Here is a 16,078-nt window from a genome sequence, read left to right on the forward strand (position 1 = left end):
TGAACCCAGGAGTATCAGTAGACTCAGTAGTATGCCTAGTGTGAACATCCAGATTACTTTTTAATAATAGAACTGTTGTCGGTGACTTCAGTTGACGGTAAATCTGAGCCGCAGGAAGCTTGTAACTGTCATTTTTAATAGCAGTACTTTAATATCCAGGCGCGTAGGAGGGGGTGGGGTTCGAACGAACCCCCTTTGAAGATCAATAATGGCGGAAGAAAAAGCACAATGAGGAGGTTGAACAACTACATGAGGTGTACCATGCGAGAGAGTAGAATGTCCGCCCTGGTTCTAATGCATATCAAATATGATATGCCTGTCAATCTTGACGAGATAGCCAATTTGTTCGAAGGCCTACACCCGTGAATGATGCAGTTTACCAGCTTGGTGTATGACTATCAGCAGATCGAATAGTTATCAGAACTTGACAGGGCGCGGAATGTACATTGAACTTTCTTGTTTAAGTTGAAACAATTATGCCGTAGAAATGATGTATATAGCTTAAAAAGCTGCTGTAAAACAAATTTGTGATTTGCCTAAAATAGGTCTCAAAATGAAGGAAATGAGGTTTCTGGGAACCTAGATTTTTAAAAATTTCAGGGGGAGCATGCCCCCGGACCCCCCTAGTAAGAGCGCCTCCGGCGCTCAGCAAGATTTGGGGCTCAACAAACACCCCTATCTAACCCTTACCTACGCGCCTGATATCTGTGTGTCCGCTGTTTTTTTCTGTTTAATATGACTTGTAATCGTTGATTGGTATGCTTCGATCCGTATTTTGTTAGTCAGATCTGTACGTGTATTAATTGTTTCTACTCGAAGGGGAGTAATTTCACGTTAACCATTTGCTTCATTAATTTTTATAGTTCCTTTGAGAATCTAAATGGAAATTTAGGGTTTGTCGTAGCCGTAAACGTGTTGCTATCTATAAAACGTTTTTTTAAACAAGAGAAATCTGTACCTAAGCAGAGAACGGTAACTTTTTAATAGTACTGTAAAGAAATCACAGTAACAATTAAATTTATCTTTGATATAAACAGTACATAAGCGTTTTGTTAAAGTTAGGAGTATGATTTGTTTCTGGTTGGGCAGGAGGGGGGGGGGAGGGGTCATCAGAAAAAAATAGTTTCTGCTTGGGGGGGGGGGGCATGTGGAAAAAAAATGCATGCTAGGGGGGGGTCATACAGTTTCGTAGTGGCAATTAACCAAATCCCACCAGCCCCCCCCCCCCATGCTCATAAAAAATGAACGGTCCCTTAAGTACCGCCAGCGTAGCTGCTCGGGAAAGGAAATATGGAACAGATGATGAAAGACGAAAATTACTTTAGGTGGTTGTCACTGGTATATGAAAAGAAATCACTGATAATGTTTAGTCTGGAAAATGACCAGGGTCCTATCAAGATTTGTGATTATTAAGACGGTTGGTTATCATACTGTTTCCTGGAAAGAAACTTGTTTGCATTGTTAGTTTAATTTCCTAGAAATAGCTACCGCAGATTTATAACCTTGTTGTAATCAGTTATACTTGAACAGTGTCAACCATGACTGTATTAGATGTTGCATCTACATATATATAGCAATCGGTGAGTAAAGTGAACTAACAGATGCACTTTTTTGGTTAATTTTTTTTAAGGATTTCAAGCGTAGCTGCTTCTGGAAAGGAAGTAAGCAACAGATAATGAAAGACGAAAATTACATTTGGTGGTTATCAGGTACATGAAAAGAAATCACTGATGATGGTTAGTCTGAAATAAGACGAAAACTAGGTTTAGTTTCAAATGATAGCTGAGAATTCTTCCTGATCACTTCCCTCTGAGGTCTTAACAATGTGGCTGAACTCGTCCATCGATAGCTTTGAATTAACTGGTCGAGATCCCGTCATATGTTCATCACTAGATGGCACTGATCATTTAATATATTTTCTCAGTACTGTAGTTTTATTAAAGCTAGAATTCTGTGAAATCAGTATAAAGTCTTCTAGTTTTCTTTGCATGAAAGCTTTGGCGAACAGCATGCAAATCTGCCCTTTAATTTATGAATTAATATTTTTTTCAGCATCATTCAGGCTCCCAGCCATCAGCCATTACAGGGAACGGCAACTGTTTTGTACTAACATTCGAACACTGATGAATTAGGCAGCGGGCACGCAACGCGTTTCCTGATCCTTCATTTGAAGTTTAGAAAACAAAATTAGCTTTCAGGATCCAAAAGCTGGCTTAAAGGGGAAGTATCATGGGGTTTTTGACCTCTTTTGTTAAAAATGGTGAAATAAGAACTTCACTTTGCTACAAAATAATTTTAGAACAACAAGAGGAGAGAAATCAACTCAATTCTAGACAGGAACAACTCGTACTCTGTTCTAGCGCATTTTGGAAACAAAAATAAGAAAACTTGAAAAACATTAGCCTAACATTTTTCCAGTTTCAATCCATTCCGACCTACTCTGTCTCTGGCCAGGGGCACTAATCGACAGTTTTATTGCACTGGGGTGATAATTTATAACAAAATTTCACAATTATTTTTTGATTTTGTTGTCAGACAAATATTTTTGGGTTTTGAAATGACAGCAAATTTTCGTGATACTTCCCCTTTAAATTTGTTTTCTCCTGTGTTCGCGGATCGTTTTGCGGAGGTAGACAAAATGGTAGAGATTTCACAAGCTGTAGTATAGAAAAAGGGGAGGGAAATTAGTGGTCTCCCTCGCGGCCGTTTTTAGTCTCGTCACGCAACACTAAAAACGGCTGCGAGGGAGACTACATGTTTAGGGGCTTATAAAATATCGCAAACAGACCCGCCAAAGAGAGCTGCAGTGTTTCTACTGTAGGTATGTGAAACGGGTACCATTTACTATGGAAGGTATATGACAGGGTTACTTTTCCTGTCAAAAATGGTATATAAAAGGGTAAGGGTTTGGACCTTAAGGCGGAGCTTCCCCTTATAAACTTTTCGTGAGTAACCCGACTCACCCCCCTCCCCCTCCCTCGATCAACATACTAATATAACTTCGAAACACGCGTTTTAATTATCAAGTTTTATTGTTTCTTAAGCAGCACTCATGCGCAAGTCACATTAACAAAACAGAAATTCAACTGAAACTACAATACTATTCTTAGGACATAACCTTTTGCATCCGGCTACTAATAACGGAAAGGAAAGAAACAAAAACTAGTTCGAGCGTTTCTGGCAAAGAACCACTGGAGCCCATGTTAGTTGTGACGGACTCAGGGTACATCCTATGTCGTTCCACTTTCCTTTCCGGCGGTCTGACGGACCAAACATGTGCCCACACCTCTCTGTTAAAGGATTGTTCGGCTCTCCGGGGGACCATGCGGTATAACCCGTCAGCGGAGAATTGTCAGCCCAGTAGAACTTTGTGTTTGCTTTAAGGTGAAGTCCCAGCCAAGCTCCCCATGCGGTTCGTTTAGTCTGCCTGAAGAGAAGATTGTAGACGAACTGATTTTCAGTGGCCGAGGTGATCTTCGCGAGGTCTCCTCCCAGCTTCTGGCAGTTCCTTCTAGCATCGCTCCACTGCAGTGTTGGAATATCGATGACGAGGTAACATGACTTGCCATGAGAAACCCAACCGGTGGGACATCCTGGAGAAATATAAATGACAAAAAGATCCCGTATTTTTTGTTATTTATTCAAGCAGTTTAAAAACAAAAGTGCGCACATGATACAAAGCTTGTTGAGCTCATGATGTGCACTTTTGTAATATAAACACACTAATTCGACAGGAATGATAATCTTATGATAATCTTGTCACGCAAACCCTACAAATAAAAGCTGAAGTTATCTTTCTCCCCCCAACGCCCTCGGCTTTTGACGGAATGCTACGTCGAAGAGTTAAGCACTAGTTCCTGCTTTCAAAATGATTACGAAATTCGCAGCACTTTTATTTGTTTTCCGTGCAAGTAAGCAAACTCGATATCATTCGGAAAAGTTGCTCTTTTTATTCTCAAGTAAACGATCGTCATATGTCATGAAAACCGAAGTTAAACTATTAGTTACCAATGTTCCAAGACTTGCCGTAAAGCAGACTCTCCACGAATAATTTATACTCTTATCATTTTTTCATTGGGATTGGGGGTGGGAGGGAAGCGGGGGAGGGGGGGTAGGGTTGCACTCTCGCCACAATTTCTTCTGCCCCCTCCTTCTGGATCTGCCCCTGAAGACATTAGGACGCCAGTGTTTTCGCCTCTTAGTTGAAAGTATTGCATGGTATATACTAGTCCTTTCCCACATGATATAGATTTGATTCGAACAAGGCATGAAGTTTACCTCGTTTAATATTACGGTTAACGGAAAAAGTGGAGAAAAAAAAAACTAAAGAATGTTAGTTAAAAGAGAGTCTGAGCTTTCAGATTAACGGGTCAATAAGTCAATTACAGGGAAGCACACGCAAGGATTCGTTTTGGTGGAATATGTGTTCGTAGGATTAAATTGTGAGCAAAAACCAGCGAGTTCAATACCAAAATGTCACTTCAGCCTTTCGTGACAAACCTTTTTTTTATAGAAGGACAAAATATGTTGTTTAAAATGCGGAAAAAGGCCAGCTAGCATTCAGTTCGGAAGGCCAACATCCGCTTCAAAATTTAGCTAAAAGAAATTTCGGGAACTGATAAGATCACAGTAGGTCCCTGGCTAAAGAGTCCAAATAGACCAACGTTGTTAACTTACTTTAATTTGTTCTTAAATTTAAATGGTCATAAAACGATGAGAGAATACAGTAGATAACATTTTCAGTATTATGTTTCAACGTTCTTTTAAGGGGCTCCCGAACAGTCTGGGGTTCTGCCAATTGACAAAACAGCATTGGATCCCAGCCAAAAATATTTCTGATTCGAATTCGCAAAGATCCATGCCATACTGACAGTTTATACATGCAGTCAAATAAATGTGCCTTGTCCTACCTTGACTTAGCTGTCCTGCGATGTAATCAACCTTAGCTTTGATGTGAGCCATCATTTCGCGATCAACGCCTGTTGGACCGCAGTTGTTGTTTATCACAAGGCTACGCTCAGCTGCTTCGACTGGAGTTGTGTTGGAACCGTTTGAAGAGGTGATGGCCACCATGAGGCAAAGAAGAAGAAGCACGGAGCCTGAACGAGAGAACATTTTCTCTGGCAAACACTGAGCTCGAGACTGGACCACTCTAGAGTAGCAACAGTAAGTTGTCCTGAGACGTCAACGACTGATGGACAACTTCTGATGTGTGCGTATTAAGTAAACCTTGTAACGAATCACGAGCCAGCATTATTATCCCTAAGCCCCGCCCGAAGGCAACTCCTTTACAATTTTCAATCAACCCACACGTACACCGGAAAGTGCTGATCTTATGACTTGGAATCCGACCTAAAGCTATTTTAAGTATATTCTCGAATGCTCTAGAATGTTCTACACAATGAACAGATGCCATCAAGTGAAACGCGCAGTCCTCGATCACAACAAGAAGTGTTGTAAGAAAATCAACTAAGATTCAAACTCAGGTCTTGTAATCAACAAAAATCAATTATAAAAGAAACCTGACCGAACTAACTCGCAACCTTTGGACCCAAATGAGGGATGTTTTAGTCACGCAATGTCAAACATTTTTCTAGGTAAAAAGGTAGAGTCGCACAAGAGCGTAAGTGGCCCACACGGCCGGAGCTTGGCCCGGTTTCTGTAGCATGAAGCAACTAGGAGTATTGGTATCCCCCCCTGGATGGGATGCTACTCCATCTAAGGGTTACCCCCAGAAGTATGTCGCCGGTACCCATTTATACATCTGGGTGAAGAGAGACAATGTGGAGCAAAGTTTCTTGTCTAAGGAAACAACACAGCAACGAAGAGACCAACCTGGCCTCGAACCAACGACCCTCAGATCCTCTGACCGTCCGATCGAAAGTCCGACGCGCATTTTTCTAGAATCAATACAAAAATTACAGTGGATGTTGGGACAAAGAGAAGTGTCCTCTTAAGGAGGGGTCCCCTGAAAAAGAGGTTGTGAAGATTTTGTTAACAATTTATCACCCAAACAAAAAGCCTGATTTTGACTTGACTAGAATTAAGCAAGCATAAAATGTATGATTTTTAATTCAAGGGTGTTATTTGACTCTGGACTGTATAAATTGGCTGTTGATCTTTGTAGATTATGCCAACAGGTCAGCATTAAGCAGTCAGGCACAAAATATGTATTGCCAATGTTTTGAATACTACACTAAGAGACTGTATCTATGGCGCGTTTTCAGGGTCAAAATTAAGTTACCACACATATTAAATTACCAAATAAATTGTCAACTTACATGATGATTCTTAGTTAATGACCTCTTTTGACGTGTTGTCCTTCGAACAAGCCGCCTCAAAAACAACATTTGAGGAAAATATTTAAAAAAAATTTAAATCGCAACTACCAATGCTAGAGGCTTCCCAAAGAATCTGATTGAAAACATTTATGAGATGTCAAATTTACCAAAGGGTCATTGTAGGCCTTTGACTGAAATGAACCAATCAGTGAGGAGAATTTTAATCATGTTGGCATGTTCGCGCCATGTTTAAAATTCATCTAGTTTGTTGACCAAGTAACACGAGGCAGTTACATGTTTGAACTGTCCTGTGTAAACAAGATGAAAGAGAAATGGCGAGTTGATCATGAATTTGCCTTCTTTAGTAGCTTATCTACAGGAAACAAATGTATGGATAGGAGCAGCTCAAGAAGACATTCAAACACAGGTAAAGGGTCGGTTTGCCAGTTTCACTGTGCGATACACATTTTCCCGCATGTAGTTAATGGAAGTAATTCAGAAAATTCGCCTCTAATCTCGCTGAACGCCTTTAGCTTTTTAAATTATCAAGTAGATACTAACGCGTAGTTTCAGTTTAAAACAGAATAGACGGCTGTGGAAGCCAGTGAAGTCAAGTCGAACCGCAGCTCACTGAAACATGCATGACAGTATATCTGGACGAATTCGCGCGGTATTGAAACATCGAATCAGCCAAGCTTACAAAGGACAGTGTTTATTCACACCAAGGAATTAAATCAAGGTAAGCCTTTTCCTATTTTTTTTTTCCCAAATCAGTCGACAAAATTTGTTATATTTCCAGTCCTGGTACCTTGAAACAGCTCGGTGTAACATTTTGCCGTTGAAATTAAACCAGGTGAGGAATATTGGCTGAACGAGCTGCGTGGGTTTATTTTCACAAGCAATTAAACGCGCTTGAGATAACATTTGGCTTTTATAAATATTGTTATGTACTTCGCAGTTTTTCCACGAAATTGTCGTTGGATTGTGAAATTTCAGCTAATGTTTTCAAACAAGAAGGCATGTATACAATGAACAAATTGATCGTTTGCATGTGACGTCATGGCGGCCATGTTGGTGGACAGGAACCAGGGGCGTAGTTAAGATTTTTTCCAGAGGTACGCACATTTTTCCAAATCCCCGTCCACCCCCTCCCCCTCAATTTTTATTCACGTGCCATGATGCTATGATTAAATTTTCTTGATCGTCAGGATGGTGGGGTTATACTATAAGTGTAAGCGTGATATGAAATGGCAACTACGTCATTAAATTCCTTGCTGCTTCCTTGGGTTCATTGAAGTCAGGCCCGTAGCAGGGGGAGGGGCAGAGGGGGCTTGAGCTCCCCCAGAATTTTTGGAAGTTACAAAACAAGTTGCCAAAAAGTAAATAATTAAACCAAATTAATGTGCAGCAATCAGTCTTGAACTCTGACGCTGCAAATACCTTTTCACAACCCTTCAAAAATGTGTTTACTACCTGTCAGTTTCCTTCGCTAACAGTTTGTTTTTATATACAAAAATAACACAGGTACTCCTACCTTGTGAATCGGAAATAAGAAAAAAAATGGATCGAAATCAACAAATCTTAAGCCCTAAAAGCTGTTGAAATAAACTACTTGTTTTCTAAGACATCCGCTCATTTATAGCATACAAACGTCCTTAGACCTCCTTAGTGTATAACAATTTAGTGTTCGCGCGTTGTCGAAAGACACACAAATATGTCCTCTCAAGAGCCAGAGAAAAAATTCTCCCACAGTCGGATTCTTACTGTCCAGCTCAAGCCAAATTTTAAAAGAGAAAGAAAAATTTGTCGTCGTTTGTTTACGTCCTCCTTCAATCGTGAAATTAGGAAACTTCACATGGTAGTGCACGTAAAAGAAACGGCAAAATAATGTACCAAAAAGTGTGATGCAGGTGCAAAGTTATTGTTTTACATACTAAATCTAGTGATTGTTTTTTCTTTTTTTTGATGTTCTCGTTGCATCTTAAACTCCCTAATCAGTCTTTTTTTTTGGGTGACGCGGGGGGGGGGGGGGGGGTGTAGTTTTGTTTAACCATTTTGCTAAGCCCCCTCAGTTCTTTTAGCCTTGCTACGGGCCTGGAAGTGCTTCGATCCCTTCATTCATTAATTAAGCCAACAAGCTCGCGGTATCTCAGGGTTTTATTCACAAATTAGCAGTTTTTACCACTGGGGACCACATCATTGCTTTGGAGCAGCATTAAGAAAGAGCTTACTCGGTATAAATTTACAAATAAAATATCAAACTGTACATGTCCAGATCTACATCGCCAAGAGCAAAAAAATTGAAGCGCTGTAAATTAATATAACTGTAGATACTTAAGCTTTCATAAAGGCATAAGGGATATAACGGTTAACCGTTACAAACACAAAGCTAGCCGTCGTTCTTTCCTCCCAGCAAAGACAGAAATGACCTTCAACGCGCCTGCTTTCTGCTATATTCCCGCCTTTTACGACACGTAGCAACATTCGGTTCACCGATAAAATCACGTTGCTTCTCTGTGGAAACCGACATTCGGGTGTGGAAAAACACACTCCGTTGCTATATAAAAATTATTTAAAAGACACAAACTGAGTTAAGTGACTTGCATTGATTAAAATCGTGTTTTTTTTTATCAAATTATTATGTTTTATTTATTTGCTTTTTATTCCGGCATTTTGTTTTATTTTATCTTTAAACCTGATTTTATTTTATTTTCGACTTTTTCAGGTACGCACGTGCGTATGTGCGTACAGGTAGCTACGCCCCTGGGAGCAGTAAGGTTTTTCTCCTCTGGGAGTTAACTGCGATTTTTATGCAAATTATGTGAGCAATTTTTCTTTTTTTTGTCCACCAACATGGCGGCAATGCAAACTACCTATACCATAGAGTAAGCGAAGAAATGAATAATTGTACAAAGAACGAATATTTCGTGCTTTGGCCCGACCAATTGAAAATTATTTTACTTTAATAGAGAGGGAGAAATAAGAAAAAAATAGAGTTATGGAATACAAACTATTCCGGGTCAAACTTATCACAAACGGTAGACGTTCTTCACATACTTTATACATCAATGCAGTGATTTAGCCCGCAAATTAACAAATTTGCGAACTTCATCAGTAACTTGTTGTGTCTTGTTGTTGTTGTTTGTCCGTTAGGTTTCTTTTTACCTCGATATTTCAATTATTAATTTTGTAATTCCACTAACTTGTATATGCAATTATTGCCTATTTTTGGATGGGGTGGATGACACCTCAATTTCAACTTTTCTTATACGCTTGATTGAAAAAACGCTGTCCCGTACAAAGTGTGAACAATTCTACCTGACGGAATTATGGGATAAAAAAGCATGGGCATATTTCGTACTTTTCGTTTGTCTTCGAGTGTACCCAAGCGTCGAATTTGGCGATCAAATGCTCCTCCGCAAAAAAAAAATTGTTCCAATTGTTGGTATACACTATTTGGAAACTGGTTCATTAACATTCAATCAAATCAGTGGCACCCAACAGTTCGTTTCGGTGGACTGAATATCTGTTCTGAAAGACATTACCCGCCTCAGAAATTCGGACTGAATTGTGAAGACAAACTGGCGTTTTCTTTAACGAAAAGTCTCTTGAAACGTTTGCTACTATACGCTAACGAAGCCAATAATGCCTTTCGGTTTCGGAAGGGCAAAAATCCCATTATTTAAATGTGCGAGAAAAGGTCAGCTAGCATATTCGCCAAGCCTAGGGCAGCTCGCAAATCCGGAGAAAGAGTCGGTTTCCGTTCCCTATTTGACTTTTAAAAGGCAGTAAAATGATGTGGAAATGCAGGAAACAACATTTTAATAGGTCATTTTCATGATGGCGTCATTTGACTACAACTACCAGAATTCATTTCGTTTTCCTTTTCAAATTAAAATTTTGTAATCCCAGTGGAGAGCAAAGAACAATAGCTCTAATTAGCACGAGAAAACAAAAAACTGAAGGATTCTGGTAGTTGTAGTCAAATGACGCCATAGTGAAAATGTCCTATTGCTTCGCTGTAAAGTTCTCGTTAGGCGCCCTGATAAAATTTCTGTTGGATTCTATGGCAGGAACGCGTGACGAACCCCTAAAGAACGAATGAAAATTTTAAAAACTGCAAAAGCCGTGAACGGAGATCCTGCTTGCTTGTACGTTGGATCTCACCGGAGATCTGTACAGGCCTGCAAATGATCCCGGCCCGCAAATGATCCCTGGAACGGAAATGATCCCCAAATTGAACCGCAAATGATCCCCGGACGGGAAATGATCCCCATATTGGACTACAAATGATCCCCGATCGCCTTACCATAAATATAGAATGGAATGGACTCAAATTTGGACAGTGGATTTAAACTTTATAGAATTCCTTTTTTTTTTAATAACACCACTCGTTATTTTTAAGCTATCAGCATGCAAATTTCTCAACTTTAAAAATTATAATATAGCAGCACAGTACAACAGAACAATTTACCTATAAACTGTAACATACATGTATATGATGCACTTATACCATTACAATGCCTAAAATGTGCACGAATTGTACGAAACTCTTCCAAATTAAAGAGCGGGTCAGTTAAGACGTTCGCAAGTTTTATTTTATTTCATTTTTTTCCAAAAAGGAAGGAGAATCGGTCAATGCGCTTCAGAAGGCGGTCAAATCTCACCCACTATCGTCGCCTTTGTTCTTAATCGGATCTGAAGCATGACATTTAAGCCTCGGTCGTCCAATACGTTGTCGTGTAATATGTTGATTTTGTCTTTCGTTTTCGTTTTGCCGCTAGTTGGACTCCCAGTCTTTTTTTTTTGTTTCCTTTTTTTTTTACAAAACACCCTGTCGTGGGCATAGACCTACAGAAGACTATCTGATTGTCCCCATGGCGAACCGATTTTGGCATCCAAATTTTTCCTCGATCACTACAGGAGGCATATTGTTTACGGGGGTGCTGTTGATAGTTTAAAACCACATTTTCGGTGCAATACGAGTCTCACCCATCCCATTGTAAAAAGTTCACAGCAATCAACATTCACTCACTGCGTGCAGTCGATTATTTCCGGTTCAGTCAAAAACCTTCGAACAGTTGAAGAATCCGGAGTAAAATAAAGTTATCGTCGATGTGCAGCGAGTATTAAACACGGCAAAGCAAAGGCGACACACCCGATTGCTCGTCCTTTACTGGCGATACACCCGAGATAAGAACGGCCGAGTTCAAAATCTCCCTCTGAAGAAATTTCTATTAAATATATCAGAGTTAGCCGGCTCACGAAGCAAAGGATTACTTATTGTTCTCAGCCCGGGGTAGTCAATCGATAAAAATTGATACCGGAAAATCATTCGATAAATCGATATCTATCGATAAATTGAATTTAAACGATATCGATTTTATCGGTCAATCGATAAAATTCGATACTCACACGCCGACGAAGTGTTAATGTTATCGATTGTATCGGATTCATCGATCGTTATTGAATCGATAAAAATTATCCTGTTTCCATTGACGGAGCGTTTGATTGTGACTCTTTAAATATAGATTTCAAAGGCAGCAATGAAATGATTCGTTGACAAACACTGTACAAGAGACTAAAGAGACTGCATTGTGATTTTCTTCCTGATTTTATTGTTCGATTACAAACGTAACTTAGTTTTCCTTAGTTTTCCGGGTTCTCGGCTTCAAGGTTGTCGTCTAATTTTTTCTCTTTCTTTGTTCCGTTGGTTTTGAAACCACGTTTTCACCTAAGAAATATGGGGAACAAGAAGAATTTAGATTACGAGCCCGAGGCGGTCTAGGTGATTTGTTTATATCTTTACAACGAGCGTGCGATTGTGTTACGTCAGCAAATAAATAAAACAGTGGAATAATCAACCAGGGAACTATATCGGATTTCAAATACAACACACGTAATCTCGTACCCAGATCTCCCACGGTTGTAGAAAAGATGAAGCAATTTATATCGTTTAACGAACAGGGAAGTTGTTATAATTGTCTCTGCGAGTTCTTTAATATCTTTTGGTGTTGCCGTTTCGAAAATTGGAACGATAATTCAGTTTCGATAAAATCGATAGCCCTGACTCAAAAATCGATAATTATCGATTACTCACAACGAAATCTTTTATCGATTTTTATCAAATTTCGAAAAAATTAATCGATTTTTATCGATTGTTGTCGAATGCTATCGATTATCGATATTATCGATTGACTACCCCGGGTTCTCAGGTGACACACCTGATAGCCTGCGAACGTAGACGTATTCGGCGGCTGTCGAGAGAATTCCGGCGGAGAAAATCTCGACAGCCTTAAATACGTCTGCGTTCGCAGGCTACACACCTGAGAGAACAACTGGCATGTATGTTCCAGTTTATATAAAGTAAATTGTTCTGCTGGCTGAGCTGCTACATTATAATTTTTAAAGTTGTGAAATTTATATGCATATAGCTTAATATAACGACTGGTATTATTAAGGAAAAAAACGCGAAGTGTATAAAATTTAAGTCCACTGTCCAAATTTGAGTCCATTCCATTCTATATTTATGGTAAGGCGATCGGGGATCATTTGCGGTCCAATATGGGGATCATTTCCCGTCCGGGGATCATTTGCGGTTCAATTTGGGGATCATTTCCGGTCCGGGGATCATTTGCAGGCCGGGATCATTTGCGGGCCTGTACAGATCTAATCAGCCAAACTTGAAAAATAGACGATGAGAAGTCCAAAGACTACTGCAAAGCTGACACAACGTAATATATTTTAAAACAATATTTCGGCTGGCCAAACCAGCCTTCTTCAGGTTTAGATGTTACTAAATTATATATTAAATGAAATTACAATATTATATATGATGGAGGATGTTGCAATACATAGGAGCAGCGGAAATGACGTTTACAAGGTGGTACCAAAGGATAAGGAAATAAGTAAAATAAAATAAAAAAATTACAATTCATCACGTCTATTCAAACCGTGGGGTTCCAAGGTCCCCGCTAAATCTATAAGAAAAGATTCTCTGGCTTTTCTGATTGAATCACGTGAGGAGTGGATAACTTCAAGTGGTATTAGTTGCATGTCAGTGTGGCAGTGGTTAGGTTGAGAAAGAAACTGTTCAGAAACAGTGGTTGCTTTGGATGTAATGTTAGTTTTGTCAACTGGGCGTCTATGTTCGTTGAATCTGTCTTTGAGGCGTCGCTTAGTTTTACCTATGCATTGTAAATGGCAGCGGTTACATTGTACCATGTAGATTAAATTTTTGGTGTTACAGGTTATGTGTGAAGTGATGTTACGGGTTTCGCCTGTGGAAGAAAACATTATACATTATACATTATACATTTTCTTCCACAGGCGAAACCCGTAACATCACTTCACACATAACCTGTAACACCAAAAATTTAATCTACATGGTACAATGTAACCGCTTCCATTTACAATACATAGGTAAAACTAAGCGACGTCTCACAGACAGATTCAACGAACATAGACGCCCAGTTGACAAAACAAACATTACATCCAAAGCAACCACTGTTCCTGAACATTTTCTTTCTCAACCTAACCACTGCCACACTGACATGCAACTAATACCACTTGAAGTTATCCACTCCTCACGTGATTCAATCAGAAAAGCCAGAGAATCTTTTCTTATAGATTTAGCGGGGACCTTGGAACCCCACGGTTTGAATAGACGTGATGAATTGTAATTTTTTTATTTTATTTTACTTATTTCCTTATCCTTTGGTACCACCTTGTAAACGTCATTTCCGTCGCTCCTATGTATTGCAACATCCTCCATCATATATAATATTGTAATTTCATTTAATATATAATTTAGTAACATCTAAACCTGAAGAAGGCTGGTTTGGCCAGCCGAAATATTGTTCTAAAATATATTACGTTGTGTCAGCTTTGCAGTAGTCTTTGGACTTCTCATCGTCCCTAAAGAACGTCTGCGTGGGAGGCTATACAACACTCGAAAAATACTGCAGAGTTTGTGGAGACCCGTTTTGGTGAGCCAATCGCTCACAAAAGTGTCATTTTCCCCTTGAACTCATCCATGAATCGGGAACCATATGTTTTCCGCGGGACAAGAAAAAAAGGTGTACACCTGACCCTACAAGTTCGAATTCCCCACCCTACCCATGTCTACAGTACTTAACGTTCAAATCCCCTACCCTCTAAAAGACCTTTCTGTTTCGCGTCAAGGCAGAAAATTGGCGTGGAAAATGGTCAAATGCCCGAGGTATGCGGGGGAAGGGAGTTGTTGACGGTTCGAATCGGATCGCTCATACACTATATACCAATTTTTCATCCAGAGATTGCATCCCTACGAGTACGTAATTTATGAATGACCGCACGGAGTGCTGTTGAAAGGAAAAGAGATCGTTACCATGGTTAATTCACAACATTTGATTGATAGCTTGACAGTTACTGCGTATGTAGATTATTTGTTCAGCCGACTAACCTGTTTACTGACTGATCTTTCTGGAAGAGCTATCCGACAGCTTTTGCAATACTTGTCTTTGTGAAAGCACAAACATGGAGTTATCACTGAAATTTTTCTGTTTACTGTTCGCCTGCTTAACTCCTTGCAGTTTTGCATGCTCTAGTAGCAGTAATAGCAGTAATAGCAGTAGTAGCAGTAGTAGTGGCGGTCTCCAAAAGCAGCTCTTTAGTAATTTGACGTTTTACTGTCCGGCGGATGATAAATATAAAGACCGAAACAAGCGATGCATCAAGGCGAAGGTCTGCTTGGAAACCGACGGTAACGAGACGAAATGTAATCCAGCTGGCAAAAATGGAGGTGTTGATACATACTTTTTCTATAGGAAAAAGTCTAACATTCGATTCTTAAAGGTGATTAGCTCTGGCAGAAAGAAGCGAGCCATCGAAGACTATAAGCATTGGTTTGTGGAGTACCGTGGCTTTGTGTACGAGTTCGGCAAATCATATGGCTTCCAAGAACTTGACGTCAACGATCCAAACTACAAGTATGGTCCTGGAGGAGAGAAAGTTGTTGATAAGGAAACAATTGTTGGAGAAAGCAGTTGCTCGAGAGATGACGTACTACGATTCGTTAAAAAGTGGTTAAATGTTAATCGCAAGTACCACTATAGAAATAACAATTGCCAAGACTTCGCTAAAGCATTGGTGGCTGAGCTTGGAAACAATTGTCCCGACAGAAACGGAGGGTAGACAGTTTGTATCGTGTACGTCCCCATAAACTGTAAATTAGTGCACTTAAGTAACGAAGACAGCTCGGAGCAACAAAACAATATTCTAAATACCAACTGATACGGGAAGCAGTTTCGTGCAACGTTAATATTTTGTTGCAAGTTGCGATTATCCTTTCCCGTACTACTTGAAAAAAAAAAATCACTTTGCATTTACCTCCGTCAAATAGCCATCCTCTGCAAAACGGGAACATAAAATGACCAAAATCAAGGTTTTGTGAAGAACGTGGACAGACTGCGAATTCAGTTTGAGTTTTTCGTAACTTGGAACACTGTTCCTACGGATTGTCGTTTTGTTTATCAGTCGGTGTGATGTAAATGCAAATGTAAATGAAATCTGATGCTTTCGGATAGTTTGCATGCATGAACGAGTCCCGGGGGGGGGGGGGGGTACTCCCCTATATAAGGTATATAGGTATGTGCCGCCCCAAAGGGTATGGTTTTTGAGCCGTTTTGGTCTGAAAACGGGTATAGATTTTGACAATTACGGTCTGAAATCGGGTCGGGTTTTTGGGGCCGGGAACATTTACGAAAGCTTACCAACATATTTTTCTTGTCAGTACGTAACTGGAACGACTAACTGAT

General features: G+C 39.8%; 2 protein-coding genes across 2 annotated transcripts; one reads left to right on the plus strand and one right to left on the minus strand.

The window, feature by feature from the left end:
• Window positions 1-3,009: 3,009 nt before the first annotated feature.
• Window positions 3,010-5,205, minus strand: LOC146478372 (perlucin-like protein). Its single transcript, XM_085111926.1, has 2 exons — window positions 4,911-5,205; window positions 3,010-3,593 (listed from the first exon to the last, which is right to left on the minus strand). The coding sequence occupies exons 1-2, from the start codon at window positions 5,113-5,115 to the stop codon at window positions 3,163-3,165; spliced, it is 636 nt and encodes a 211-aa protein (XP_084968052.1). The 5' UTR covers window positions 5,116-5,205; the 3' UTR covers window positions 3,010-3,162.
• An 8,588-nt stretch (window positions 5,206-13,793) lies between these two features.
• On the plus strand, window positions 13,794-16,078 carry LOC146478373 (uncharacterized). Its single transcript, XM_085111720.1, has 2 exons — window positions 13,794-15,024; window positions 15,089-16,078. Exons 1-2 carry the CDS (start codon window positions 14,990-14,992, stop codon window positions 15,453-15,455), a joined length of 402 nt encoding a protein of 133 aa, XP_084967846.1. The 5' UTR covers window positions 13,794-14,989; the 3' UTR covers window positions 15,456-16,078.

Source organism: Pavona decussata, unplaced genomic scaffold, assembly GCF_977016875.1.
Source record: "Pavona decussata unplaced genomic scaffold, jaPavDecu1.1 SCAFFOLD_64, whole genome shotgun sequence".
NCBI classification, from domain to species: Eukaryota; Metazoa; Cnidaria; class Anthozoa; order Scleractinia; family Agariciidae; genus Pavona; species Pavona decussata.